The sequence below is a fragment of the Herpailurus yagouaroundi genome, unplaced genomic scaffold (assembly GCF_014898765.1).
Source record: "Herpailurus yagouaroundi ecotype Mexico unplaced genomic scaffold, PumYag 29, whole genome shotgun sequence".
NCBI classification, from domain to species: Eukaryota; Metazoa; Chordata; class Mammalia; order Carnivora; family Felidae; genus Herpailurus; species Herpailurus yagouaroundi.
Window position 1 is genome coordinate 28,663,927 of NW_024412377.1, and position 27,254 is coordinate 28,691,180.

At 38.7% G+C, this 27,254-nt stretch overlaps 1 protein-coding gene across 3 annotated transcripts in view; it reads right to left on the bottom strand.

The window, feature by feature from the left end:
• Positions 1–26,534, bottom strand: part of NADK2 (NAD kinase 2, mitochondrial) — a 49,374-nt gene extending 22,840 nt beyond the window's left edge. Inside the window, exons 1-6 of one of the 3 annotated variants that reach the window (XM_040495429.1) lie at positions 26,011–26,534; positions 14,706–14,794; positions 13,745–13,833; positions 12,822–12,903; positions 6,148–6,231; positions 4,626–4,762 (exon numbers count right to left, since the gene is read on the bottom strand). In XM_040495429.1, the coding sequence (XP_040351363.1) occupies positions 4,626–4,762; positions 6,148–6,231; positions 12,822–12,903; positions 13,745–13,833; positions 14,706–14,794; positions 26,011–26,310 (781 nt within the window). In that variant the 5' untranslated portion in view covers positions 26,311–26,534. Of the gene's footprint in view, positions 1–4,625; positions 4,763–6,147; positions 6,232–12,821; positions 12,904–13,744; positions 13,834–14,705; positions 14,795–16,669; positions 17,013–26,010 lie in introns of those variants that run through there. The other 2 variants (XM_040495436.1, XM_040495442.1) reach the window with 2 other exon arrangements.
• Positions 26,535–27,254: the final 720 nt, after the last annotated feature.

Here is a 27,254-nt window from a genome sequence, read left to right on the forward strand (position 1 = left end):
ATACTGCTGTCCTGGATGACAGCTTGATCCTCCTCCCAAAAGACTCTAAACCAGAACTAACAATCTAACCTGTTCTTGGATTCTTGACCTTCACAATCTCTGAAATCATAAATATTTGTGTTTTAAGATGCTAAATTTGGGGATGATTCGTTATGCAGTAATAAATATCTAATACACACTAAATACCTCATATACTAATAAAATCTCTACCACTGTCACCAACACAACCACTGATCTAATATTCTCCTGACTTGCTACCCTATTATATTCCTGTTTATATGTTTATTAGACACTAATTACACGTATCTCATTTCTTTTGGATTCAACAGTCTATGGGGGACCCAATGATGCTTTTGAATATAACAAGTTGTCATACAATGCTAAAGACCATAAGAAAACTTGTTATCTGATTAAACTGTACAATGGGCTAACGTGATCAGCTCAATCTCATAATATAGCTGAAAAAACTTGACACAAAAAGGTATATCAAAAAATTTGATATGTTTAATCAAATTCACATTAAAGATTATAAAACCTAACTTTTGAAATTGTCTTAATTTGGTACTAGATCTATCATTCTCACACATGTCAAAATTTAACAGTTTTACAAATGTAAAAAACTAAATTTTATTCTTTAAATTATTTTTCTTTACATAAGGTAATTGCTTTTTCTTTTTAGTGTTTATTTTTGAGGGAGGGAGGGAAGGAGGGTGGGAGGGAGGGAGGGGGAGAGAGAGAGAGAGAGAGAGAGAGAGAGAGAGAGAGAATGGGACAGAGTACAAGTGGGGGAGGGGCAGAGAGAGAGGGAGACACAGAATCCTAGGCAGTTTCCAGGCTCTGAGCTGTCAGCACAGAGCCCGACGCAGGGCTCAGAGTCACAGACTGTGAGATCATGACCTGAGCCGAAGTCAGAGGCTTAACTGACTGAGCCACCCAGGCACCCCTACGTAAGGTAATTCCTAATGGAATTTGTTTTACATCTCCCCACAGATTTTCTGCAAATGCCAAACTAACAGTAGGTACTCACTAAATATTACTAATAAATCTGATTTCTCACCAAACTGTAACCATGTATTTTATATAGTCTTGACTTTCTGCCTCTATTCCCATTTCTCCCTACCCAAATTTTCCTTTCCATTTTGCACTTTTATTGTGTGTACTTGCTGAATTTCACCTAGAACCCTTTGTCAAACAAGAAAATTAAGATTGCTTCAGGTCTCATTCATTAATCATCTTAATTCTGCCTATATTTTCTTTCATGCTAATTGACTACTACCAAACACTACCTAACCAATGAAACTGTACATTTATAACTTAATTCAATAGGACATGTAAAGGACAATTAACAATTTTCTATCCAAAACAATGGATTACAAAATTAATTATAATTTGTATTTTTAAATATAGAATTGTTATATTAGTAACAGGGACCACTACATGTACAATTCTCTTTCACCACCATGCTGCTATACTATGTTTTCAGGTTTACTTGCAGTGGGTACACCCATGAGACTAGTAATGGCCAATGAAATATGAGGAAAAGTAGTGATAAAGCCTGGCTCCTAAAACCTGCCTTAAGATACTCTATGCTCTTTCTTCTTTCCACAAGCTCCAGAGGATCCAATAGAAAACTCAGAGGCCTTAGAAGATGGTAGGAGGCACTGTTTGGAAGTTCTTCAACACCCAGGTGACAGTGACATGAAATAGAAATAAACTTTCAATATGTTAAGCCACTGAGAATCTGGGATTATTTATCAAATCAATTTACTTATCCAAATTAATACAACTCGACTTGCAAATAAAGTTGCTAATTTATGTGATGAAAATTTTTAAAAATAATAATATACCAACCCTACCTTCCCTTGAACATATCCTTTAACAACTTGTACATAAATACAATCCAATAAAGGATAGATTTTTCTTAAGCTGAAAAGTTAAACAAACACACACTAGAATTTTTTTTTTTCTCTGTAATCTTTGGTTCTAAATTAGAAAGCTAGGGGAGCCTGGGTGGCTCAGTCAGTTGAGCATCTGACTCTTGATTTTGGTTCAGGTCATGAACCCAGGGTCATGAAATCAAGTCTGGCATAGAGCTCTGTGCTGAGTGTGGAGCTTGCTTAGGATTCTGTCTCTCTCTCTCTCTTTCTCTCTCGCTCTCTCACTCTCGCTCTCCCTCTGCCCCTCTCCTCCACTCATGCTCTCTCTAAAAAAAATTTTTTTTAATTTACAACAGACAACATGGATGGAACTAGAGGGTATTATGCTAAGCGAAATAAGTCAGTGAAAGAAAGACAAGTATATGATTTCACTCATGTGGCATTTGAGAAACTCGACAGATGAACATACGGGATGGGAAGGAAAAATAAGATATAAAGAGAGGGAGGCAAACCATAAGAGACTCTAAAATACACAGAACAAACTGAGGGTTGCTGGAGGGGAGGTGGGTAGGGGGACGGGTTAAATGGGTGATTGGCATTAAAGAGGGCACTTTTTGGCATGAGTACTGGGTATCCTATGTAAGAGATGAATCACTGAGTTCTACTTCTGAAGCCAAGACTATACTGATGTTAACTAATTTGAATTTAAATTAAAAAAAAAATTAAAACACATATAAATATATAATTAGAAAGCTAAATCCAGGATAAAACATAGTAGCATATTTATACTCTCAAATCTACTCCAATATTTCAAAATTCCTAATGGCACCCACCTAAGAAATGTTCCCTACCAACTTGCTAAGAATTTAAATAGAAAAAAATGAGATACAATTTGAAATCTTCCTAAATTTTTTCTCATAAAGCTATAAAAATAACAAAACTCACAAAAAAGCCCTCTAAAATAGTGCCTAGACACAGTTAAATATCATATAATTGCTTCTAACAAAAATAATTATTACAATAAGCATAGTAATTTCCAGTGTTACTATTGAGAATTCTGAAACTATTCTGATTCTAGATTCTTTACATATAAAATAACCTACTTCAGCCACAATCACCACCACCACTTCCTCTCTGGAAGCTTTCAGGAGCTTTGTTTCATCCCTAATATTCTGACATACCTTGGTTTGAAATCTGTTACCATTACTTGTGAGTCCTTTCAATTCAAAGAATGGTGCCTACATTTTGAGAAATTCTCTTGTGTTTTTTTTATTTTGAACATTTTCTCTTCTTTTTCTAGAAAAACATTAATCAGATGTGAACATCCTGGATGTTACTTAGTTAATAACTATGTGATTTTATTTCTATATATATTTAGTTTTACAAACTAAACGGTAAATCTGAGACAGGAATCTGAGCAATGAATCTCTGAATATCAATCTATAGCTTTCCTATAATGTAGCTGGTGAATTTCAGAGCCAAATCTTAAACATCTCTGGTGGTAGCAATAACTTCTTTTGGTGAGGGATAAAGTAAAACTTTTAGTTAAAAATTTAAATCTTACTGCAGTCTTTGAAAAACAGTAATAGGAATCCATATTCCTATTGAATCCATATGATTGAATCCATATGATTGGGTGGGGGGAGCATCTTTAAAACATGACATGAACACATAGTTTAAGAATATCCTAACCTATATAAACCTATAAATCACCATGGGGGTGCCTTGGGGGCTCAATTGGTTACACATCCCACTCTTGATTTTGGCTCAGGTCACAACCTCATGGTTTTGTGAGTTCAAGCCCTGTGCTGGGCTCTGTGTGCTGATGCTGGAAGCCTGCTTGGGAGTCTCCCTCTCTTTGCCCCTCTCCTGCTCGCACTCTGTCTCCCTCTCTCAAAATAAATAAATAAACTGAAAAATAAAAAGCTTTAAATCACCATGAAAAACTCTGAGAACAATGACCATAAATAAACATCAGGTACCACGACAAGACAGAGACAAAACAGATATTTAAAGGTAGCTTTTCCTGGTAAGTTTAGCCAAGAAATGAAACACAGGACAAAAAAATATCTTTTCCTGGAGTCCGTAGATATCTACTATATCTCTTGGGATCTTCTTGTATCATAAAAATCTTATAGTTACTGGAAAAAGTGGGAAAATATGGTTAAATTATAACCCACAAATTAACTCACAACTGAGAATTCACCTGAACACTCGTAACAAAAAACTGCGTATCACCTTATGCTAATATTCTCTTAGCAGTTTACAGAGATTGAAACACAAATCTTAAGGCTAAGATGCAAAATTTCTCAACCAAAAGGTTTTAAATCAATGAGCATAACTGTGGTGAATACATTTAAATACAACTATACAAGTGTATAATTATGATGAAATCTACATACTAGCTCGTTTTATTTCTACTGCTTTCTTTTTCCTTTTTGACATTTCAAAGATTAAGGCCAAGAATCTGTCCTTAAATATCAACTATTCTCTTAGACGTTTATAATCCTTCCATAATCAACAAGTTTTCAATCCTAGATAACATTTCTTCTGGAAATATGCTTACTTCTTATTTCAGTATCTAGTCATTAAATTTTATACCTGAAGTAGTTCACTGTATTTTCTTAAGTATGGTCAGTGGCACTAAAATCCTCAAATAATTATAAATTATTACTTCTAGAAATTAGAAATCAAAGGAACTCTAAGTTAAATATTGCTCCAAACACATCTACTTCCCAATCCACCTACTTTCATCATGAACTCTTTCAATGTTGAAGGCTCTGCTATGTTGATTCAAACTCAGCTGCTGTTCGTGAAGGTCCACGGGAACAGGGTTTATGCCAGTCCCTTCAAGGTACAATCTGATTCGTTGCCTCCATAACCACCTTAGAAGAGTGAAGGAAAATCAAATTAATTTAAGATAGAATAAAGTATTTTTAGAATTAGATATAATTTCACCAAATTAAAAAAATAAAAATATTAAAAAACTAGTTATCCCATGAACAAATTATACCAGAAACATCCAAAACCCACAGGTTCCTACTCAAAGACAAATTTAGAGATTAGGTCTCTCAATTATAACAGAAATATCTAATGTATTTATATAGAATCTCACACATAACTGAATTAAAGCCTAATTCTTTATCATATATCCATTAAATCTAAGATACTGAGTTAGATATAGTTGCATTTTGCTCATACAAAAACATAACATGAAGAAAAGAAAGCACTCTGAAATTAAAATAATACTGTGTTCTGGTGGTCAGATTAGACAAAATTCCCTCCCCTAAAATTCTGTAATGATGATTTTTTTTAATAATAAAAAAGAAATCAATGACAAATATTGTAACATTTAAGATTATACCTAAAACTTAAACATTTTTGATAAAAGGAAAAAAAATCAGGTAAAATTAATTTCAAAACCAAAAACTGATGTGTCAAAAAGTTAGTGGGACAGATTCTGCTAGATTAGCATATAAAAATATACTCCCATTTGGTAGCTATAAACTGGTCATCTGTAGAGGTGCCAAACTTCTGAAATCAATAGAAACTGGAATCATTATTAATGATTCCACAAGTCAAGAAGACTTAATACAATTTCACAAAAACCAGAGAAAAAGCTTTCTCCAACAATAAAAATCTAGTCTAAATCAGGAAATAAAAAAGTAGTCCAACTTGGCTCACTCTACTATCATCACCAACCCCATCTCAGCTCCTCCCCCCATCCTTCTTTTTTCAGGACAGCCTGGCCTCCGAACACAGTAAGTGAAAAAAAAATATGAAAAAACATCCCCCTGCTTAAGATGCACTTAATATGTAAAATAAAGACATCAGGAACCTTCAGCATAGTGGAGTAAATCCAACCCTCAGCCATTCCGGATGGGTGATGAGGATAAAAAATATAAAATCTCAGAATCTGAGCACTTAATTTTAGCCAACAGTTTTAACTATCTTTCTACCAAACTGCTAAGAACACAGAACCAGGTTTAAAAAGTAGAAATGTGGCCTCTATCTCACTGATGGAGAAAACCCCTCCACGTGCAATTATGTTACAGGCCAAGGGCACTTGTCAGGGTTTCTGGACAGTTCCACCTGGACTAGAAGAAAGTAAGGTAGACATGTTTGTGACTCAGCTAGTTTATTACTTTTTATGGCTACTGTTGTAACTACGGACTAAGCCAAATATTATCTAACTTGTACTGTTCAATAGCATTTTTAATAGCACATATTTATTAAGATTATTTGTAAAACAACTGTAAGAAATTCCTACCTGAACTCACCACAATAGAACTTCTGTAAGGCTTCTGGAAAGGAATGTGTATATCGAACAGGAAGACATAAATGACCCTCAGACCTTTAAGAGATTTGGAGTGGTGTAAAGGGAAGAAAGAGGAAAAAAAAAATTAATTCAAAAGGTATCACTAAGCTATAAAAATCAGACATAAAATTTTGTAAATTTTTATTCTATACTTCATTTTTTTGCTACAAAGTTTTCTGTATTTTCAATAAGACAGAAAGACCAAACAGAAAGACCAAAGTGATTTTACATACAGTTTTAATGCCATGATACACAAAACTAAAGTTTCCACATTACAGTGAAACTAAAAAATAACAGCAAATGTGCCACTGATTTCATTTCCCTATAAAATTATCTGATGGTATAGTGACATTTGTATCCTACTTTTATAATATTTATCTATTAACTTTAGGCAAGTCATTTTAGCATCAGCTTCCTCATCTCTAAAAGGGTGATAGAACCACCAATCTCAAAAGGTTATTCTGAGGAATCAAACTATTTATGGTTCAAAAGTGAACCATAAATCTTTTAAATGTCATTTAAGATATTCCAAGTCATAAAGAGAAATCGTAAAGCTTAATCCAATGCAATCCTTCATTTATTAAAAAAATATAGAAGAATTAACTCCTTTTCAAGGCGTTAAAAGCTTGATGTATGGGGCGCCTGGGTGGCTCAGTTGGTTGAGTGTCTGACTTTGGCTCAGGTCATGATCTTGTGGTTCATGAGTTCAAGTCCTATGTCAGACTCTGTGCTGACAGCTCGGAGCCTAGAGACTACTTTAGATTCTATGTCTCCCTCTCTCTTTGTCCCTCTCCCACTCTTTCTCTCAAAAATAAACATTAAAAAAAAGAGCTTGATGCAGAAGACAATTTTTTTTTAAAAAATTGCAAATTACAAAGTGTTAAGATTGCCTATAGTTGCTATAGAAAGATGAGATAATATGGCACCTAACATGAGAAAAGGTGTCCAGAAAGCTCAATCATCATTACATGATGCGTTGATCTTGAAGGAAATATTGAGAGTAGGCTTTGCAAAACAAACTCTTCATAATAACTACATTAAGTGTGAAGAGCAGAGAAAACCTTTTCCCAAAGTCGTGACTAGTCAATTTCTTTATCTGAGTGGATCAACACTGAAATTAAGACACTTAGGCCTTGCCTTTAATTTCTATACTCCCTGAAACACTTTACATAGTGCTAAGTATATAAAAGGTATCAACAGTCATTTGATAGAACAATACCAGCTAGGTCAACTGGAGGTCTAAAACATCCTGGTGAGAACAATCTCTCATGAGGTTATAGTCAGATATCAGCTAGGGCTATGAGCATCTGAATCAGGTCTGACTTGGCCTGAAGGATTCATTTTCAGTGTGGCTCACTCACAGGGCTGGCAAATTGTGTGAGCTATTGGCAAGACACCTCAATTCTTCTGCACGTGAGCCTCTCCATAGGGCTGCTTGACTATCTTCACATCATGCTGGCTGACTTACCCCAGAATGTACAATCCAAAAGACCAAAACAGAAGCTGGAATACCATTTATGACCTGGCCTTAGAATCTACACACTGTCATACCATATTCCATAGGCCAGTCCTGATTGAATACAGAAGGGGAGAGGTAACCACATAAAGGTATAAATGCTAGGCAGCTATCTTGTAGGCTAGCTACTACATGTCGTATACCCTATTTTAATTATTAAGCATTCAAATGTCATTATTATTTAAAAGTTCAGTAGACGATTGCAGAATACAAACGAGACAAACCGAAGTTATATATTTAATTTACAGGTGAGTGACCATGTGAGTGAACCATCTTAGAAGGGTATCTCCGAGCCCAAGTCAAGCCTCCAAGTGCCTGCAGCCCCACCTGACATGTAACTATAACCTTATGAGGAGAGATCTCAAGCCAAACCACCCATCCAAGACACTCCTGAATTCCAGATACACGGAAACCAGGAGAGATAATAAATTATTTTTACTACTTAAGCCTTTAAGTTCTGGTTTGATTTGTTATGCAGCATTTGATAACTAATAGAGGAAAGGAAACTTAAGTTGAATATTAACTTCTAGGATTAAGGCTTGTGAGTCACCACAGTGCTTAAGAAAAAGAAGTCAGACAACCTGAATTACCGAACAAGCTAGGAGGCTTAATACATTTCTCGCCTGTAGACAAGAAGAGAAACCAAAGGACTTCTAAAGCCTATTATTCTAGGTAGAAATTAGAGAAGCAGAAGTGTCTGTTTACCAGTTTCAAAATCTCCACAAGCTTATGACTATTAAGCCAGGTTTTTAAAGGAAAATATATCTCAACAAACTGTATGAAATGTGACCACTAAAGAATCTCTTAACAATATAAAAATATGCCATAAGAATTTCTAAAATATACATGCATCAACACTGAAAGCAGTCAAAAAAATATTTACTGAACCAATGATCTCAATAACTTATGCTCAAGAAATTTTTACTCAGCTAGGTTGGGGTCCTAGCCCTATTCCCTAAAAGCATTTAATTAATCATTCAGTTCAAAGGTTTACTGTCTATGGACTATGTATAATACTATAAAAGCAATAGAAAAATTAAAATACAAAGTCCTATGCTCAAGAAATGTACAGTCTAATGGAGGAGACAAACAACCAAGCAGAAAACGATATGAAAGGATAAGCATTCTCTACAGGGAATTATAGTCAGAGCCCACAAGATGCACCAGAGTCATGAATGAACAATTATACAACTACACAACTCAGTATGTGGTATAAGGGCATTCTGGACAAAAGCGCATATATAGACATGAAAAGAATATGGGCCTTTTGGAGAACTCTTTCACTTATTCTTTCAAATCCTACTGTCTTAAATATCAACAAAGCTCCTCACCAGAGGAAAAGCCTCCACCCATGGTGTCAGCAGATGCTCAGATCGAACATTTGCACTTAAGAACGGCCGTCAGAGTGGGCAGTAGAGGAACTGGTGAGGATGGTTAAAGGTACAAACTTCCACTTATAAGACCGTAAGTACTGGGGATGTAATGGACAACAGGATGACTATAGTTAACACTGCTGTATGGTATATCTGAAAGTTATAAAAAGAGTAGATCCTAAGAGTTCTCATCACAAAAAAAAAAAGCCCTTTTTTTTCATGTCTATATGAGATAAGTAAATTTACTGTAGCAATCATTTCACATTATGTATAAGTCATTATGCGTTACACCTTAAATTTATGCAGTCTGCATGTCAATTATATCTCAACAAAACTGGGAGAAAAGATGCAATTCAAAAAAAAAAAAAGAAACAGCCTTAGGAAGAATCCTAGGCTGTTCCTAGAGGTGTTGTTTTTGTTGTTGTTTTGTTTTTTACTGAAGAGCATACAGTAAATGAGGATAAACTAAAAAGCAAATAGGCAACAGATGGTGAAAGATCATACTATTATACTAAGGAATTTGCAATGTATCCTAAAAGTCATGGGAAAGCCTAAAAGACTCTAATTTAGGAGTGGATACACTATTTGTACTTTGGAGTAACATGAAGACAAAGTGTAATGGATGGGTTGGAAAGAGCAAGACTGGGAGCTACTGTGGTAATTTAAACAACAAACTATAAACGCCTACACAGTGTTCATTACCAGTGACGATGGCAAGAGATGGACTCAAAGGTAAGATCCCAAGAACTCAGAATTAGATCCATAGACCAGTGTGGTAAGGTGGGGATGGGGTGGGGGTGGGGGGGGTGGATGAGGGACAGGTGGTCACACCTTTAGCACAGGTTATGACTCCATTCATCAAGTATGGTAGGGGAGGGCAAAGGAGATAGGTTCGTTTGCAGGCATGTTACTTTTTTTTTTTTTTTTAAATAGGCTCCATACCCAATGTGAGGCTTAAACTCACGACTCTGAGATTAAGACTCACACGGGGCACCTGGGTGGGTCAGTTGGTTAAGTACCCGACTCTTGATTTCAGCTCAGGTCATGATCACACCGTTCATGAGTTCAAGCCCCATGTCAGACTCCACACTGATGGTGCGGAGCCTGCTCAGGATTCTCTGTCTCCCTCTCTTTCCCTTCCTCCTTCCCTCTCTTTCTTTCTTTCTGTCTCTCTCTCTCTCTCTCTCAAAGATAAACATTAAAAAAAAAAAAAAGCCACATGCTCTATGGACTGAGCCAGCCAGGCGCTCAGACATGTTACATTTTTAATGCCAATGGATACATTCAAGTAGAGGGTAGAATGGCTCAAATAAGAGAAAAATAACAGGAGAAAAGGACAAAGAATAATCAGGAACCAGAAAACGTAGAGTCTTACATATCACAGCGAAGGAGACCAACTGTTCCAGTTTGCCTGGGACTGACAATTTTCCCAGGACATAGAACTTTTGGTGCTAAAACTAGAAAAGTCCTTGGCAAACCAGGATGAGTTGGTCACCCTAGCCAGAATAAAGAATTAGATTGTACTCTGAGTTAGATAAGGGAGCCACCATAAGATTTGGAGCAGAGAAGTCACTCTGGCTGCAGCGGGAAGAGAATATAAATACGGGTAAGAGTGGAAACAAGATCAATGTTAGATATAAATATTTTGGAGTCCACGATCTAAGTTCAACCAGAGATATTAATCAGCTATTCTGGAGACATTATAAAGAGTGAAAGAGAGGGGCGCCTGGGTGGCTCAGTCGGTTGAGTGTCCAAACTCAGTTCATGGTCTCGCAGTGAGTTTGAGCCCCAGGTCGGGCTCTGTGATGACAGCTCAGAGCCTGGAGCCTGCTTCGGATTCTGTGTCTCCTTCTCTCTCTGCCCCTCCCCCACTTGTACTCTGTCTCTATCAAAAATTAAAAAAAAAAAAAGGAGTGAGAGAAAGATGGCCCAGAGGGTAATATATAAAAACACCACTATTTAAGCAGTGACTAAAATATAACATCCTTCAAAAGACACAAAGTAGTAGCCATCAGGATAGGAAGAAGGGGCAGGGGGGGAATGGCGGTCATAAGTGCCAAAGAAGTACAGATGCATTAAAGGAGAAGTCAGCACCAAAAATTTCCCAGAAATCAAGTTAGACAAGGACTAAAATGTCCAGTAAGTTCAATAACCAGGACATCACTAGTAAGACAAAAAGAATGTCAATGAACTGGTGGGAGCAAATCCAGAAAAGCTAGCAAAGGTTTAAAAACAACTGAAGTAAGTAAGTGGAGATACCAAGCTTGGGGGTAAAGAGGAAGAAAAAGAATAATAATCAAGAGAAAGGCACAGGGTAAAGAATTTATTAAATTTTCTTAAAAGATGACAGTCTTGAGCAAGGTTTTAGCCTAGGAGGAACCATGTGCAAAGGGAGAAAAGGAAAGAAAGGGAACAGAACAAGGTTTTTATTTTAAGCCAAGGAAAAGGTAAAGAAGTTCTTATCCAATGACTTCCATTTCCTCTATCAGGTAAAGGAGAAGGCTAATGCTGAAGGAGGAAGGGTAGGGAAAGCAGGGAATATATACAAGTTAAATAGCTTGAAGAAGCTACCACACAGAATGGGGAAGAGAGAGGACCTGAGCCACACAGAAAATTTTGGGTCCAGTTCTAAGTGCTAGAAACTACAAATTGGAAGTAAGTTGGGGCGCAAACTAGGCCACAAAGCTTAAGTTTCTATTTTTTTACCCAAATGGCCTCAGCAGTGCTGATGGAGGAATAAAAAGGATGATCGACAGAGGTAGGATTGAGCAGAAAGACAATGGTACAAAATGTCTACGAAATTTGTCAAGCAAATGAATGAAGTGAGGGAAAATTAATTGAAGAAAATAGAGGGGTTCAATGCACTGAAAACCAAAGGGCAGACTTAGCAGAATTGAAGGAATAAGACTGCTATTAAAGATAGGAGACTGCGGTCAGAGTGGAATTAAGATTTGCGAGATGGGGCAATTCTAGATGATCATCAAGTCCAGGTATGGTCATACTGTGGGCGGCTGGAATAGAATGATGCTAAATGTCAGTGAAGCTGAGGAAAGAAAAAAAGAAGTGATGACAGGGTTTGGTCTTTTCATTAAATTGATGAAGTCACCCAGAAAATCAGTGGAGATATAACCAGGAATGGAGATGAGAGACATAAGAAAGGTAGAAGATGGGACATTAACTCATCCCTCTTCAGCAATACTGAAGGACACCAATACTCACCTAGGTCAAGGGCTCAGGTCTATCCTGCCACAGATCCTACTCCCTGACTACCTGGGAAGTCAAATGTGAGGACCTGTCCATCCCATATCATAATTTTCTACCACCAATGGCAGCTAAATGCATATATATTTCTCATGCCTGAGCTATAAGCAAGAGCTAGATCCTTGGAAACAACTTGTACTAAAGAAGAAAAATTATACTAAAAGTAGAAATGAATTCTACGTGCCTGAATTTCATCTCTAAAATGTTTTTGGAACATGGTTCTAATATTCATGATAACCAGGAACAATGATGCTTTCACTTAAACATCATGCACCACAGTAAACTCTCTGCAGCAACAGAGCACAGCAATGTGACTACAGTAGAGGAAATAAAGACCTTCCAAAATTTAAGATTTATCAGAAATAGATACTAAGCAGAGCAAAGCATAACTGTATGTACAACACACACACACACACACACACACACACACACACACACACACACACAGCAAATAAAGAGAATGTGTTTTTCCTTACCGTTCTGGATCCGTGTTTACTCCAATAACTGGTTTAAGTCTGTCCAAGACTTTACTTGCCGCCAGAAGCATCGTGCCATCACCTACATAACCAGATTTGTTACAAAACTAGTTTTTAACATCATTCTGAACACAAGTACTTTTATTTTAACAATCTCACTCCCACCCCATCCTGTTGACCACCAGAGGCCTCTCCACTGCCTTTCTACCCACCAGCCCTAACCCAGGATTTCTCAACAGTGGCAAGACTGACATTTTAGGCCAGATAATTCTTTGTTGTGGGGGGCTGTCCTGTGCAAAACAGGATGTTCAGCAGTATCCATGGCCTCCACATGCTAGATGCCCAGTAGTAGCCTCCAATTGGGAACTACTGCTCTAATCCTATCACTTCTATTAGCCAATTCTTTTTCTTTCTGTCATAACATCAATCCAAACTCATAAAATATTTTAATGAGAATATATCTAACAAAGTGTCCGGTGTAGATTTTTCGAACAAATGCTATCAATTTAAAGCTTTAGAAAGAATGTTCACTAACTTAATAATAAAGCTCAGGAAAAAATAGGTATAAGTATATGAGAGTCAGAGTGGGATGAAATTTATCTAATCCTGTTAAACTCTTAAATAATTTCAACTTTTTTTAAAGACTAGTATAACTAAACCAAAATACAGTTACAACTCATTCTTTGAATCATATTTGAAGTTAAACATACCTTTAATATACATGGAACCTCACAATAACATCATTCACTAAAAAAGCAAAATGTTACATATAGCAGATCTTTTTAAATCTTATCCTAAAAATCTAAAAATGCATCTTGTGGTAGGATTCTGAAGCCTTCAATACAGCTAGACTACAGGGTATCTGGAAATGTATATTAAAGAGTATTTCTGTATTCCAATCTTTCCCTCTGTAAAACTATTACCTCCTGCAGCTATGACAGCATCTGCCCATCGAACAATTTCTTCATCATATTCTCTCCTCTTTACTAGGCGAACCTCAATTCCCTCATTCCTAAGATAAGAAAGTAAACGTTACATAAAATTTCCACTAATAATTTAAAGGATGTTTTCTGAGAGGCAAATTATTACAATGATGTAAAATAAACTTGTTTTATAAACAAATTTATGTTTAGTTTTGCAAGCTTAGCTTCATTTTAATTACAACAGCCAATTAACTATGGTAAGTCAAGATGCACAAGAGTAAACTGAAAGTTAATAATGATCCCAAATCTTTACATGCTTTAAAAAGATCTTGTTACAGTCCCTGACAAATAGCAATATTGATAAATGAGAATTTCAATTCATTTTCTCTATTCCTGATGCTAAAAGTCATTAATACAAAAATGTCCTAGAAGAGTCACATCTTGAGAGACTTTTAATTATAAAACAAAATAGTCATTACTTTAAATCCAAAATATTCATTCAGTTGTCAGACGCTGAAACAGTAACTAAGATACTTTCTACTTTGCATGTTCTCACACTGATTCTCTTACATAAACTTATTCACTGACTGCATTAGTTGAATTAACTGAAGTTTCTATGATATTCAGACATTCAAATAATATTTTAATGAACACCCATATAATCTAGTATTGTTTAAAAAAACATTACATATACGGTTCAAGCATAATGTATACAGAATTGTCTCTGTGGAAAAAGCACTTCTCAGACCAAATATTAACTGAAAATCTGTGAAATTTTCAGAGTACAAAAATTTCCTTAGAAACACTACAATGTCAACTCCATTAACCATGATATAATTTTCTGAAAATTATTTTATAACGGAAATCTTTACTAAAAATCGCAGGATCATCTTCTAGTAAAAATAAAAATTAAAAGTCCTGAATACAAAAGCCCATCCAAGATCCAATCCCAATGACTCACCGTAAACTATCTAGAATATGCTCTACATTTTTGGTGTGAATATGATGCCGTTCAAGCAGTCCACTGTAGCTAGAGCCTTTCAATGCAAGCTATATCAAAATAAAACAAATTCTGTCTTATTACATGTCATATAGTACACAGTATAACATCTCTCTTTAAAAAACCCTATGTAAAAACCGAAAGATTTTTTTTTTGAAGGTATATTTGTAGGACTACAAGTTTAAACTGAACTAGAAAGCCTGACTTCAGAAAATTATAATTTGGTTTCAATACCAAATACAGCATTAAGTTTCCTGAATCACGTAGTTAACAAGAGCTCAAAATTTGCCTATTTGGGGCACCTGAGTGGTTCAGTCGGTTGAGCGTCCGACTTCAACACAGGTCATGATCTCACAGTTTGTGAGTTCAAGCCCCGTATTGGGCTCTGTGCTGACAGCTCGGAGCCTGGAGCCTGCTTAGGATTCTGTGTCTCCCTCTCTCTCTGCCCCAACCCACTCGTGCTCTCTCTCTCTCAAAAATAAATAAGCATTAAAAATTTTTTTTTGCTTACTTTACAACTAATTTTTTAAATGGATTTTTAACACATTGCATACGGCTTACTCGAAGACCAAAGATAAACTAATCTTCTAATATTTTAGAAGGCAGTTAGATGACCTTTACTCCACTTGGATTTGCAGCTCTCTTCTGTTCAGATTTATAAACTCTATTTGGAATTTACCCCACACAATCCAAACAAAGCACTGGTTAGCTCACTGAAATTGGATAACATTTAGATATAAAGACATATGTCATTCAAGAATTATCTTTCCTAGTCCATTGGAGTGACATTTTATAATGTTACTACCATACCATTAATATTCTCCTTTTAAAGTATATGTCTTCTAAATAAAATAAAAGTAAATAAAATGTTGAGAGAGAAGTTTAGAAATATCTTCAATGAACACCCATTTAATCAAGTAGGAAATTTGTCCAGTAGAGTGAATGCCAGAATTAAAAAGCATATTGCGGGGCGTCTGAGTGTCTCAGTCAGTTAAGCATCCGATGTCAGCTCAGGTCATGATCTCGTGGTTAGTGGGTTCAAGTCCCACGTCAGGGTCTGTGCCAACAGCTCATGGCCTGGAGCCTGCTTCAGATTCTGTGTCTCCCCCTCTCTCTGCCCCTGCCCCACTCACACTCTATCTCTCTCAAAAATAAACATTAAATAATAAGCATTAAAAAAATAACAAGCAAAAAGAGTTTCTCCTACAAAATTTCCAAAAGCGAACATCACTTCTGCCCAAGTAGCCTGAAAGTTAAAATACAACAAAGCATGAACGGAAAAATGGATTCTAAACCAACAAAAATTTGTCCACATTAAAGTTAGATGTGATAGGTTATTTCCTAAGTGATCCAACTGCTTTTATTAAAGTATCATAGATATTTTTACTTGACCTAAACTGAGTTTATTACGAAACAAATTTTTAACTTATTTTACTAGTCAGCTGAATGTTACTACTTTCTACTCTCTGTAATAAGTCACAGGAAAGCTCAGTAAGGGAAGGAAATAGTCTTTTCAAATTTAACACATAAGAAATACACAAACTTTTTGAGACAATGACCTGTTTGTTTGGTATGTAAACTCACTAGGCAGAATTGAAGCACTCTTAAAAAGAGTACCCACTTAACTAAATGGTACACTGTTAACTCAAAACTGCCTTACACTGATGAAAAACACCTAGTCAACAGCTAGAAAGTAAACTATTCCACTTAGCATGATCAGGCCTGGTACAGTGAACCCTAAATATTTCTCCAGCTATATTTGGCATTTATCTTAGATCATTTCAGTTTCACTTAGCCTTCCTCCCAGGCACTCACCTTTACTTTCCCCATAATTCTCTTCCTACTTCTGCCTTCCTCTTTTTATCCTGTTTACCCATTCCCTCATACATTGGGATTGCTCAAGGTTCCATCTCTGACTTTCTTACCTGCTCCCACTTCGTGTTCTTGGAGTTACCTCCCTGCTGCAGGACTTGATGGCCCAAGTATACACTGGCAACTATGAAATATACACTGTTAGCTCACATCTTTCCTTTAAGCTTTCGGCTCAAATTTTCAACGTGAGCATTTATACTCCCCCATTGGTAGATCAGGTACCTTTCCCCACAACCATCTAAATCTGATTACATATTCCTCCTTCAAATTTGCTCTTCTCAGTCCCGTATACCAGTTAATAATACTTACATTTATATAAGCAACAGAATAAACGCAGGCGTCACCTTTAATTCTTCCCTCACACTCAATCTCCACAGTCAGTGGTGAAGAACAACAATCTGTCCACAGTCATGCTGCCACTGCTTGAGTCCTGGGCAACATCAGCTCTTATCTGGTGTCACGTAATAGCCTGCCTCCAGAATTTCTAACTGCTTCCTTTAAAAGTCTTTATTTCCCAGTCCTCCAACCTAACCACCACTACCAGAAGCCTGCTTTCATACTAGGCCCAGAATGCTAACATCTCAGAAAAACTGACTCTCCACTCCTCTTGTGGGGAAAGAGAACAGGACTGACAGTTGTTTTCTATTGCTAAAAAACCACTGAAAATGACTAGGACATAAAGCAAACTCCTGCACATGACATTTAATACCCTGATAAGGTCCAGCCTACCTGTTCCCCTTCTATATACTCACTCTTGAACAATGATTTTCAAACTGCCCTTAAAATGGCTGTCACATCAATTTATTGATCACAAGCAGCACTGGTATTAAGAATAAACTCTACTACATGCAACTGCTCAGTTGTTTCATATTACCTTTTATTTCAAATACGAGTGTATGTACTTAGTGAGTCATATGTAAAATTTTTCCAACTGTAGATTACAGTCAGAAATATCTCAGTTCTTTTGGCTGGCAAAGATTAACTTCTCCACTGTCTCATTAGTACTGTTCTCTATCCTTGACATATAAATTCTTCCTTATTCTTTAATATTTAATTAAAATACCCTAAACTTAAAGGATCTCATTTCACTCTCATCATATTGGCAAAAATGATAAAGTCCACCAAGTGCTAATGAGAACACGGGGTATCAGGGAGATGTTCAGTGCTTATGGAAATATTATTTGTACTTCTAATTGCATTTTTTAATAGAAAAAACTAGAAACAACCTCATTATCCAAACAATGTAATACTTGACAGCACTTAAAATGAATTAACATATATCAAAATAGAGAAGTTTCAAAACCAATAGTGAATAAGAAAAGCAAATTTCTAAAGAACAGGTATACAATTTAAAGAATATATTATTGGGGCGCCTGGGTGGCGCAGTCGGTTAAGCGTCCGACTTCAGCCAGGTCATGATCTTGCGTCCGTGAGTTCGAGCCCCGCGTCGGGCTCTGGGCTGGTGGCTCGGAGCCTGGAGCCTGTTTCCGATTCTGTGTCTCCCTCTCTCTCTGCCCCTCCCCCGTTCATGCTCTGTCTCTCTCTGTCCCAAAAATAAATAAAAACGTTGAAAAAAAAATTTTTTTTTAATTAAAAAAAAAAGAATATATTATTGATGTAACTTTAAGACACACAATACACTTTTTATGGGCATGGTCACATTAATAAATGTATAACATATGCATGAAAAAGATATATATGTGTATATATATATATTTATTTAACAACTTCAGGCTAGTGGTTACCTCTAGGGACACAGGGAGGAGAAAAGTTGGAATGATAAGGCTTTAGTTATAACATTCCCTTTAAAAATATCTCTGGCATTGGGGCACCTGGGTGGCTCAGTTGGTTAAAGGTCCGACTTCGGCTCAGGTCATGTTCTCATGGCTTGTGGGTTCGAGCCCTGTGTTGGGCTCTTTGCTGACAGCTCAGAGCCTGGGGCCTGCTCTGGATTCTGTGCCTCCCCTTCTCTCTGCCCCTCGCCTGCTCACACTCTGTTTCTATCAAAAATAAACAAATATTTAAAAAAAATTTTTTTGTAAGTATCTCAAGCAAATGTGGCAAAATATTAGTATCTGTTACGTCTCAGTAGCTGGATATACAGGGGTCTATTTTGAAAGTTTTCTATGTGGTAAAAACATTTCATAACGGAAAGTCTAAACTTTAAAAAGATCACTAGCAAGTCTACTTAAAAGTTGAAAAAATGCAAAGGTCATCTTTTTCTCTTTCATTCTTACCCTTCCCAAATTACTCCCTCCCTTCTCTGTATTCCCGTGGACCACTTACAGTTATAACACAATTTAAAATATTTTCTCCATACATTTGGGAACCCTTTTATTCACCTGTGGTTCCCCAGAACCTAGCAAGTGCTCAATGAATGGGTGACACTTTAAACAAATTAACCAACAAACTTCATGAATGTTGGCAATAGTGACACTGTAAGCAAGTTTTATTTTGAAACATATTTTTAGATCTTATTTTTAAAGACCATAATTTTTATAATTATTTTCTCCACTACAGAAATACTTTTTTTTTTTTTTTTTTTTTGAGAGAGAGAGGACAACAGGGGACAAAGGCAGAGGGAGAGAGCGAGAATCTTACGCAGGTTCCACACTCAGCACAGAACCCAACACAGAACTTGATCCCACAACCCTGGAATCATGACCTGAGCCAAAATAAAGACTTGGACACTCAACCGACTGAGCCACCCAGGCGCCCCACAAAAATACTTCTTAGAAGAAAGTAAACAATTGAAAACTATCACTTCCTCCAAGAAATGGGCTTAAAAAAAAAAAAAAAAAAACATGAGCAAAAGTTAAATTCAATAAGTCTTCAGTTACTTTAACCATCTGTTTTACAAAGGAACCTATTTTGAAGTGACCAAATTAGTACCATTTTAGGTAAAAAATTTAATAAATAATGGTGACATTTACATAATGATCATTATTGTGGCTAAAAATCTTAATTATGCTGCTTTAAATTATGTAAATTATCAGTCAATTTGCTCTTCCTAAAAATCATGTAAACAAGGAAAAACAGACATTATACCTATTTCAAAGTCAAAGAGGCTGATAAATAGAAAGAGGTTAGGTTACTTGATCCAGTTTACAAAGCTAATAGATTGGTGCCAGTACCCAAACTCAGATCTCCTGCCTTTTTTTTTTTTTAGTTTTTTTTTTTAATGTTTGTTTATTTTTGAGAGGCAGAGAAAGAGAGAGAGCAAAAGCAAGGGAGGTGCAGAGAGAGAGGGAGACACAGAATCCAAAGCAGGCTCCAGGCTCCGAGCTGTCAGCTCAGAGCCCGATGTGGGGCTCGAACTCACAGACTGTGAGATCATGACCTGAACTGAAGTCAGACGCCTAACCGACTGAGCCACCCAGACGCCCCTTCAGATCCAAGACTGAGCCACCCAAGGCGCCCCTGCTCTTAATCCAAGACTTGTCCACTAGAAACTCCCAACAACCCTACATTAGCTATAGATTTCACTCCTTCTTGGGAAATGTAAATGCTCATTAGGGCACTAAGCCTCATTTTAATGATTAAGTTACACAGGCCAAGAACTATTCTGTTCCTATGTCCTAATTCTACCAACTTTCAGTTAGGAAGAAGAAATCCAATTGACTAACCTCTCCTTGAATGCAAATGTCTTATGGAGGTTGGTCTAATCTCCAGCACAATCCACATCATATATAATGAACTTTCCTAAGGCATGAAATAACCGGCACATTTGGTGATATTTTGAAATACACCTATTACGTATTACAAAGATCAATAATAGCGAAAAATAAAGTTAACTTACACCTTACTAGCTAAGAAGATACTAATGTGTATTGATAAACACTTTTTTTACTCAAAACTTAATTCATATAATTAAAAACACAGGAAAAGGGATCACAGTAAGAAATTATGTTGTTTACACTCTCATGGCTGGCCACATATTTGTAGTTTTGAAAACCTCCCCTAGGTAATCCTGATAAGAAAAGCCTGAAAATCAGGGCTCTAAAGCACACTAGTCAATGATTACATTAGTGGTGGAATTTCAGCTACTATAATATTCAACCCTTTTACATCTTTCTGGGTCTCCCATTTAATGACAAATATTTATGGGAAGGAGTGTACTGTGAGTCTCTATTTTCCAAGTTGTATCGCACAAAATTTGACACATTTTTCTGTCCCCCTCCCACAGTCAAATAAAAATCCTGTTTTGTTTAGGCTCATGTTTCTTTAACACATGAAGCCTCTTCCAGGAAACTCATGTTGGTAACCTCTATCTTAAGATTTCAGCAGCTAACGTCTTTCGGAAGAATGATAGCTGGAAATACGGCTCTGGACTGGAAGCCTCCAAGAGAAAAGAACTAAAAATAACTTTTAAAAAGACTAACGTTTTACTACCTTTTTTGGTGGGGATGGGAAGGTGGAGAGGATGATGAATAAGATGCAGTCTTTGCCCTGAAGTCTAGAGAAGAAAATAATCAGATTATACTCAAAGCTCAAATGTGTAAGTATTGGGAAGATACAGTGAAGAGTACCTAACACAACTTTGGTGGCCAAAGAGGGGCACAGCAAGGTTACAAAGGAAGGCTTCCTATGACAGTAACATCTGGAGCTTGACCTCAAAGGAATTTGGTTAGAGGAAAGAGAAGTATTCACACTAAAAGAGGCTGCAGAGGAAAAGACACTAACAGATACAAATCAAACCACCCTGAAATACCATTTTTTCACCTCCCAGCTTGGTAAAACTCCAAAATGTGATAAACTTCTTGTGGAATAACAGTAACTTTCATCCATTGCTGGGGAAGGTATACATTGGTACAGCCTTAAAGGGAAGAAATTTAGCAATACCCATTAAAATTTCAAATGTACATGCCTTTTGACTCAGCAATTCCACTTTTAGGTATTTATCTTAGAGCCTGGTTCACACATACATAAATTAACACACACGTTACTCACTATAGAATGTATTTTAATGTTAATTTGGGGGGGGGGGTAGGGAGAGACAGTGTGCATGCATGCAAGCGGGGGAGGGGTAGAGACATTGGGGGGGGGGTGGACAGAAGATCCAAAGTGGGCTCTGCACTGACAGCAGCGAGACCAATGTGGGGCTCAAACTCACAAATCTGAGATCATGACCTGAGCCAAAATCAGAAGCTTAACAGAATGAGCCCCCCAGGCACCCCCATTACAGAATGTATTTTAATAAATTAAGACATGCACACAATGGACTCCTACACATACTATTTTAAAGAAAGAACAAGGTGCAGAATAGCTTAAATAGTATGTTATCAGTAAGTAAAAAGGGGTGGGACAAATAAAAATAATATTTCATTGTGTTGATTTGTATGTATGGATTATTTCTGGAAGGAAACACAAGAAACTGATAACACTGGCTACTTCCAGGGACAAAAACACAGTGCCCAGTAACAAGAATAAGAGACTTTTCATTGTATAGCCTTCTGTATCTTTTACATTTTGAACATTTTAATGCACTAATCCATAAATACATAAAATTAAATCAGCACAGCACCTAATGAAAATTAAAACAGTTTGAAATTAGTGGAAAATGAAGTTCGAGACAAAAACTGATTAGAAATAAAGCTCAACAGGCATACAGGAGCCAGTTCATGAAGGGCCTTGTTTGGCATACTAAGTAAGGATCATGAAGGTTCCCATAGAGCAGTGTTTCTCAAAGTGTGACCTGGGGACCACCTGCAAACCTGGAGAGCTTATTAAAAATGAAGTCCCCTGGACAGAGCCAACAACCTTAAGGGTGTGTGGTTGATAAAGGCAGAGTCTGGAGTCTCCACAAACTGAATCAGAATCTTGGGGTGCAAAGGTTCAGGCATCTGCATTTTAACAAACTTCCTAGGTGACTCTACAGGTTATGGGGAGCTTTTGAGTAGTTCTAAGCAGAGGAGTAAACTGGCCAGATGTTCACTTTAGATAGACCACTCTGGTGCCTGTATCTGAAAGATTTGAGAGGAGTGAGACTCTGTTAGAAAGCCCTGGAGGTACTCCAGATCATGTTCTTTAATTTGATAAATATTCATATACACTACATTCATTGCATACCATGTGGCAAAAGTATTACCTGCCCAAGAACCACAACCTAAGCTACACCATCACTGCAGGAAACACTGTTAAGGGAAACAAAATCCAAGGTGCTAGGATCTCCCAAATATGTTAGGAAGGTAATAACTATGAATAATTTAATCCAGTAATAAAGGGACTGCTAAATGAAATTATTCCATCCCATTATAAAGATTAAAAAACAACAACAACAACTAGGAGTGCCTGCAGGGGTGGCTAGGTTGGTTAAGTGACTCTTGGTTCCAGCTCAAGTCATGATCTCACAGTTCCTGGAGAGCAGAGCCTGCTTGAGATGCTCTCTTTGCTTCTCTCTCTGCCCCTCCTCTGCTTATGCACGCACACACACACACCCATACACACACCCAAACTTTAAATAAATAAATAAATAAATAAGGCAACCATTAAAGGGAGTTGCGGTGGAGGGAGAGAAGGGTGGAAATTGTTCATGTCTCATTTAGTATATATTAAAATAGTTTTCAATAAAACCTTCTCTTTGGCCAATAAGGCATGTTTACAATGGCAAAACCCTTTCCAATCATCTTTGATTCATCTAAAGATCTAATTTGTTGAGTGTCATGGACCCTATAAATAAAAGTTCCACATCTGCCAACAGCTATATCTCTTATGATGTAAGTAAATTGGAATAATAGTTTAATTATCCCTTGCAAGGTAATGAGCCAGCAGAGGTAAAATCCTACACCAGAAATTCACAGGAAACATCACTGCACGAATTAAAAATAAAGCAACGCCACCAATAAAAGTGAAAGACCAAGCTTCAAAGATTTAACCCTATTTTGTACACGCTTTATCAACTAAGAAGTATTTCTTCTACTTAAGTAACCCATGAGGCTTTGGGGTATAAGATTATACTGGCACTCCATCCTTCATCTTCTATTTGCATTTTAACAACCTAACAGAGACCTATTCTGCAACAAAACCACCACCTCCACAACAAAAGAGAACCCTCTGGTATAAAACTTCAGGTTACCATGACACTATAGACACCAGAGGTAAGGTGCCAGAGACTAAAGTAAGCACATGGCCACTTTCTTTTGTACTCAATTCACATTATTCATATATCTTAGTATCTTTTACCCCAGCAAAACAGCAAACAATATTAGCCAGCTTATCAGTCCTACTACAGAGTCCCATTTTAGAAAAACTTTACACAGCCCCATATTTGGCCTCAACTCCATCTACTGCTATTCCATTCTGAATACTGGCTTTAATGTTAATGGTAAACTCAAATCAGTAAGGAACTAATCCAATATAATGTAACTGAAATGACAACGACTATTTCACTGCCTTGAGATTACAAAACCATGTGTTCTATAGTACAGAAGTTTTAACGCTAAGTTTTCTTCTCCCAAACAGCATTACCTAGCAAAAGACAAATATTTACCTATTAGAGATTTCTCTTTAGATACCCATAGTGGGTACACTATGTAGTTCAATTTCTAAAGACTTATTGATCTGCCTACATTTAAAATGTTTTGATTAGTGGCAATCTAATTCAGAGGTCCCAGAATTAACCTAATTTAGAGGACACTCATCTTCCTGAGGCCTTGAAAAATCATCCAGAGTTTCAAAACGCCAGCACGAAAAAGAGCCTGTAGAGGCTATCTAGTCCAGCCTACTGTTTCATATACTGAACTAGGTGAAAGCACTTTTAAAACCTGACAGTACTACAAAAAGGTATCATTTTCATGCATGAGGCCCAGAGAAGTTAAAAAGACTGATAGGAAGTTAACCACACAAACTGGGCCTAGAACCCCAAGCTCCTAAATCCCAATCCCACACTCCAAACATGCCAATGGAGTGTACTACTTTAAACTGCTGCGAGGGGCTTTGATAAAATTGTATAGAAAACATTTTTATACATATGTTTGACAATTTCTAAAAAGTAGATCTTGCAAAACTGGGAGTACAATCCAAGGGACACACCTCTTTCCCAGAACAGAAACAATGTGCTTGCCTCTGACATTATTCCCTGCCTCATCCCCAATTTCACTCCCTGACAAAACATAACTACTCCCAACTTCCTACTCAAATTAACTGATTTACTTTTTAAAATGATACAACTGTCTTCTATAAATCGCTACATCTTCACTGAGAGGAAACACACCTGCACCTAGCACCTCCATTAAAGGAAAATAGGGACCCTGCTCAATTAACTCATTGAAGAATCAAGAAGTTTAATGCTGAAAACAGACTATATTTAAGCAGTGAGGATTTACAATTTCATTTTGATACCTCTGCAAAATATTACGAAAAAATCTGAAGATTACAAACCATACCAGAAGTTTAAAACAAGCTGTCCACTCTTACACAGAATTCTACAAGATTATGGTTATAAGCATGTATAACTCCAGAGCCTTTGGGGCCACAGTATCAACAATTAGAGATTTCCATATTGTTCATGGTAGCATCTTCACTCCCCTTTTCCTAGAGTTGGTGGATAGGGAGCGTGGGTTCAGAAGTTTCAAAAGGAGAGGGAAGAGAGAAGATATTCAGGGCTTTTTCTTGGATGGATTTATATACTTCTGCAAACATGTTACTATCTGTACCAAATACAGTCTCTTGTGGAGATACTATGTTATAGACGTAGGCTCTTTATTTCATAATTGCCAGATTCACCTGCCTTCTGTCCTGCCCTTTCTACTTAATAACACAAAGTCAAATGTTCTCCCTCGCTAACCTCTGAACTCAAAACACGTGTGCTTTTAAAGCAAGCTTGTGGAACCTTGTCTGACGACCACGTTCCATCACGGAAAAGGCTCGCCCAGACCGGCTTTCTGGAGTATCCCAGGCCTAGCAGTCCTGCGGAGTAAAAGGGGGTGTGTCCGCGGTACCTTCGTCCTCTCTCCCACTTCCCGCAGCGGCGCCCGGGGGGGGGGGGGGGGGGCTTTTTCTCGGGGAGGCTTGGGGAGCGGTTTCCAGGGCGTCCAGACCTCAGCCACTGGCCCACCTTTCTCGGGGCTGTTGTTGATAATCCCCAAAGGGAGAATAGGGAGTGGGGCTAGTGAGGGCGCAAATGAATCCCCAAACCCTTCCCACTGGGAGCCCCTGCCCCCCCAAGTCTTCCTCCCCGTCTTGGGGGGGGGGGGTCTCTGCAGTTTCAATGACCCCCCCCCTCAGCATACACAGAGGGCGGGGGTCTCTGAGCGAAGCCAGAAGGATGGAGGGCAGCGAGGGGGGAAGGCTGGGCATTTAGGGCGCCGGGGTAGAAGGGTCATCCCGAGAGGTCTCCGCCACACCAAAAAGCCGGGGTCGAGCACACACAACCGCGGGGGCCGCAGGGACCCACCAGCTGCTTCAGATCCTCCTCCGAAAGCTCCGCGTAACGGTACCGCTGCTGCTCGAACTCATACCGGGTGGTTTTGGCCACCACCACCACCCGCGAGGGGCGGAAGCCGCCTTCGGGGCGGCTGCCACAGCCCGCCAGCTCGCGCAGCTGCCCCTGCCCCAGGTGTCGCCGGCCGCCGCCGTCACCGCAGAGCCGCGGCCGCGCGGCGGGGCCTCCCGCGCCCGGCCCCCTCAGCACCGCCGCCCGGCCGCCTGCCACACGCCGACAGCTGCCCAGCAGGAAGCCTCGGTAGCAAGTCATCCTCCGCCCGGCGGGGCTGCAGGCCCGGGCTGCCGCCACCAACAGTGCGCGCGGCCCGCGCAGACCCGGCCTCTAACTCCGCGCCGGGCGGGCAGAGGTTAAGAGCACTACAGTGCGTGGCCCGCGCCGCGAGGGGGACGTGCCCAGACGTTGACGGGGGCGGGGAAAACCCGGCGACTGGGAGGAGGGAGAGCCCGAGCCAGGGAAAGGTGGGCGGGGAAGAGCTAGAGGCCTCAGGGTGGTGGGTTTTGTTTGTTTGTGTATCCGTTTCCATCCACGCCTGCGCAGTGGCTGCTTCGACACCCGGGGGCCGACTCCAGCTCCACCCCCTTCCCTGGGTGGGCACCAAACCCACACGCCCGCCCCCAACTCTGTGAACCAATCAGAGCCCGCTGCGGTTTCGGAGCCTGAGGAGCTGCGGGGGTTGGCTGTGGCCAGAAGAAGGGCTGGGATTCTATTTGGCGATAGAGCTGCCTTAGGAATCCAGCTGGAACCGGTCTGAAGCGGCGCGGGGGACTGCGGGTGGGGTTTCGAGCTCCTGGCGGGAGAGCAGGTGCCTGTAAGCGCCTCCTTGCCTGGGCTTCTTTATTGCTCTTGAACAGACCACATAAAACCACTCTTTAATCATGGCACATAAGACTGCATTCTTTATCCCTTCGTTCAACTAAGTCTAGGCAGATGGCCAATATGACCAACACTCGGCTGGGGGGGGGGGGGGGGGGGGGGGGCAAGGAAACTGACCAAAGACCATGTGCATAAATTGTGGGGCCTAGTGCTAAATGAAAATGCGAGCTTCTTGTTCAGAAATTATCAAGAATTTCAAGACCGAGAGCGGTAAGCCGGGTCCCCGGCCCATCTAAGCATGGCGCCCGTGGGACTGCACAAGTTACAGCGTCTGCTGACAACCAAAAAACTATCAGTCCGGAGGGAGACAGGTAGCCACT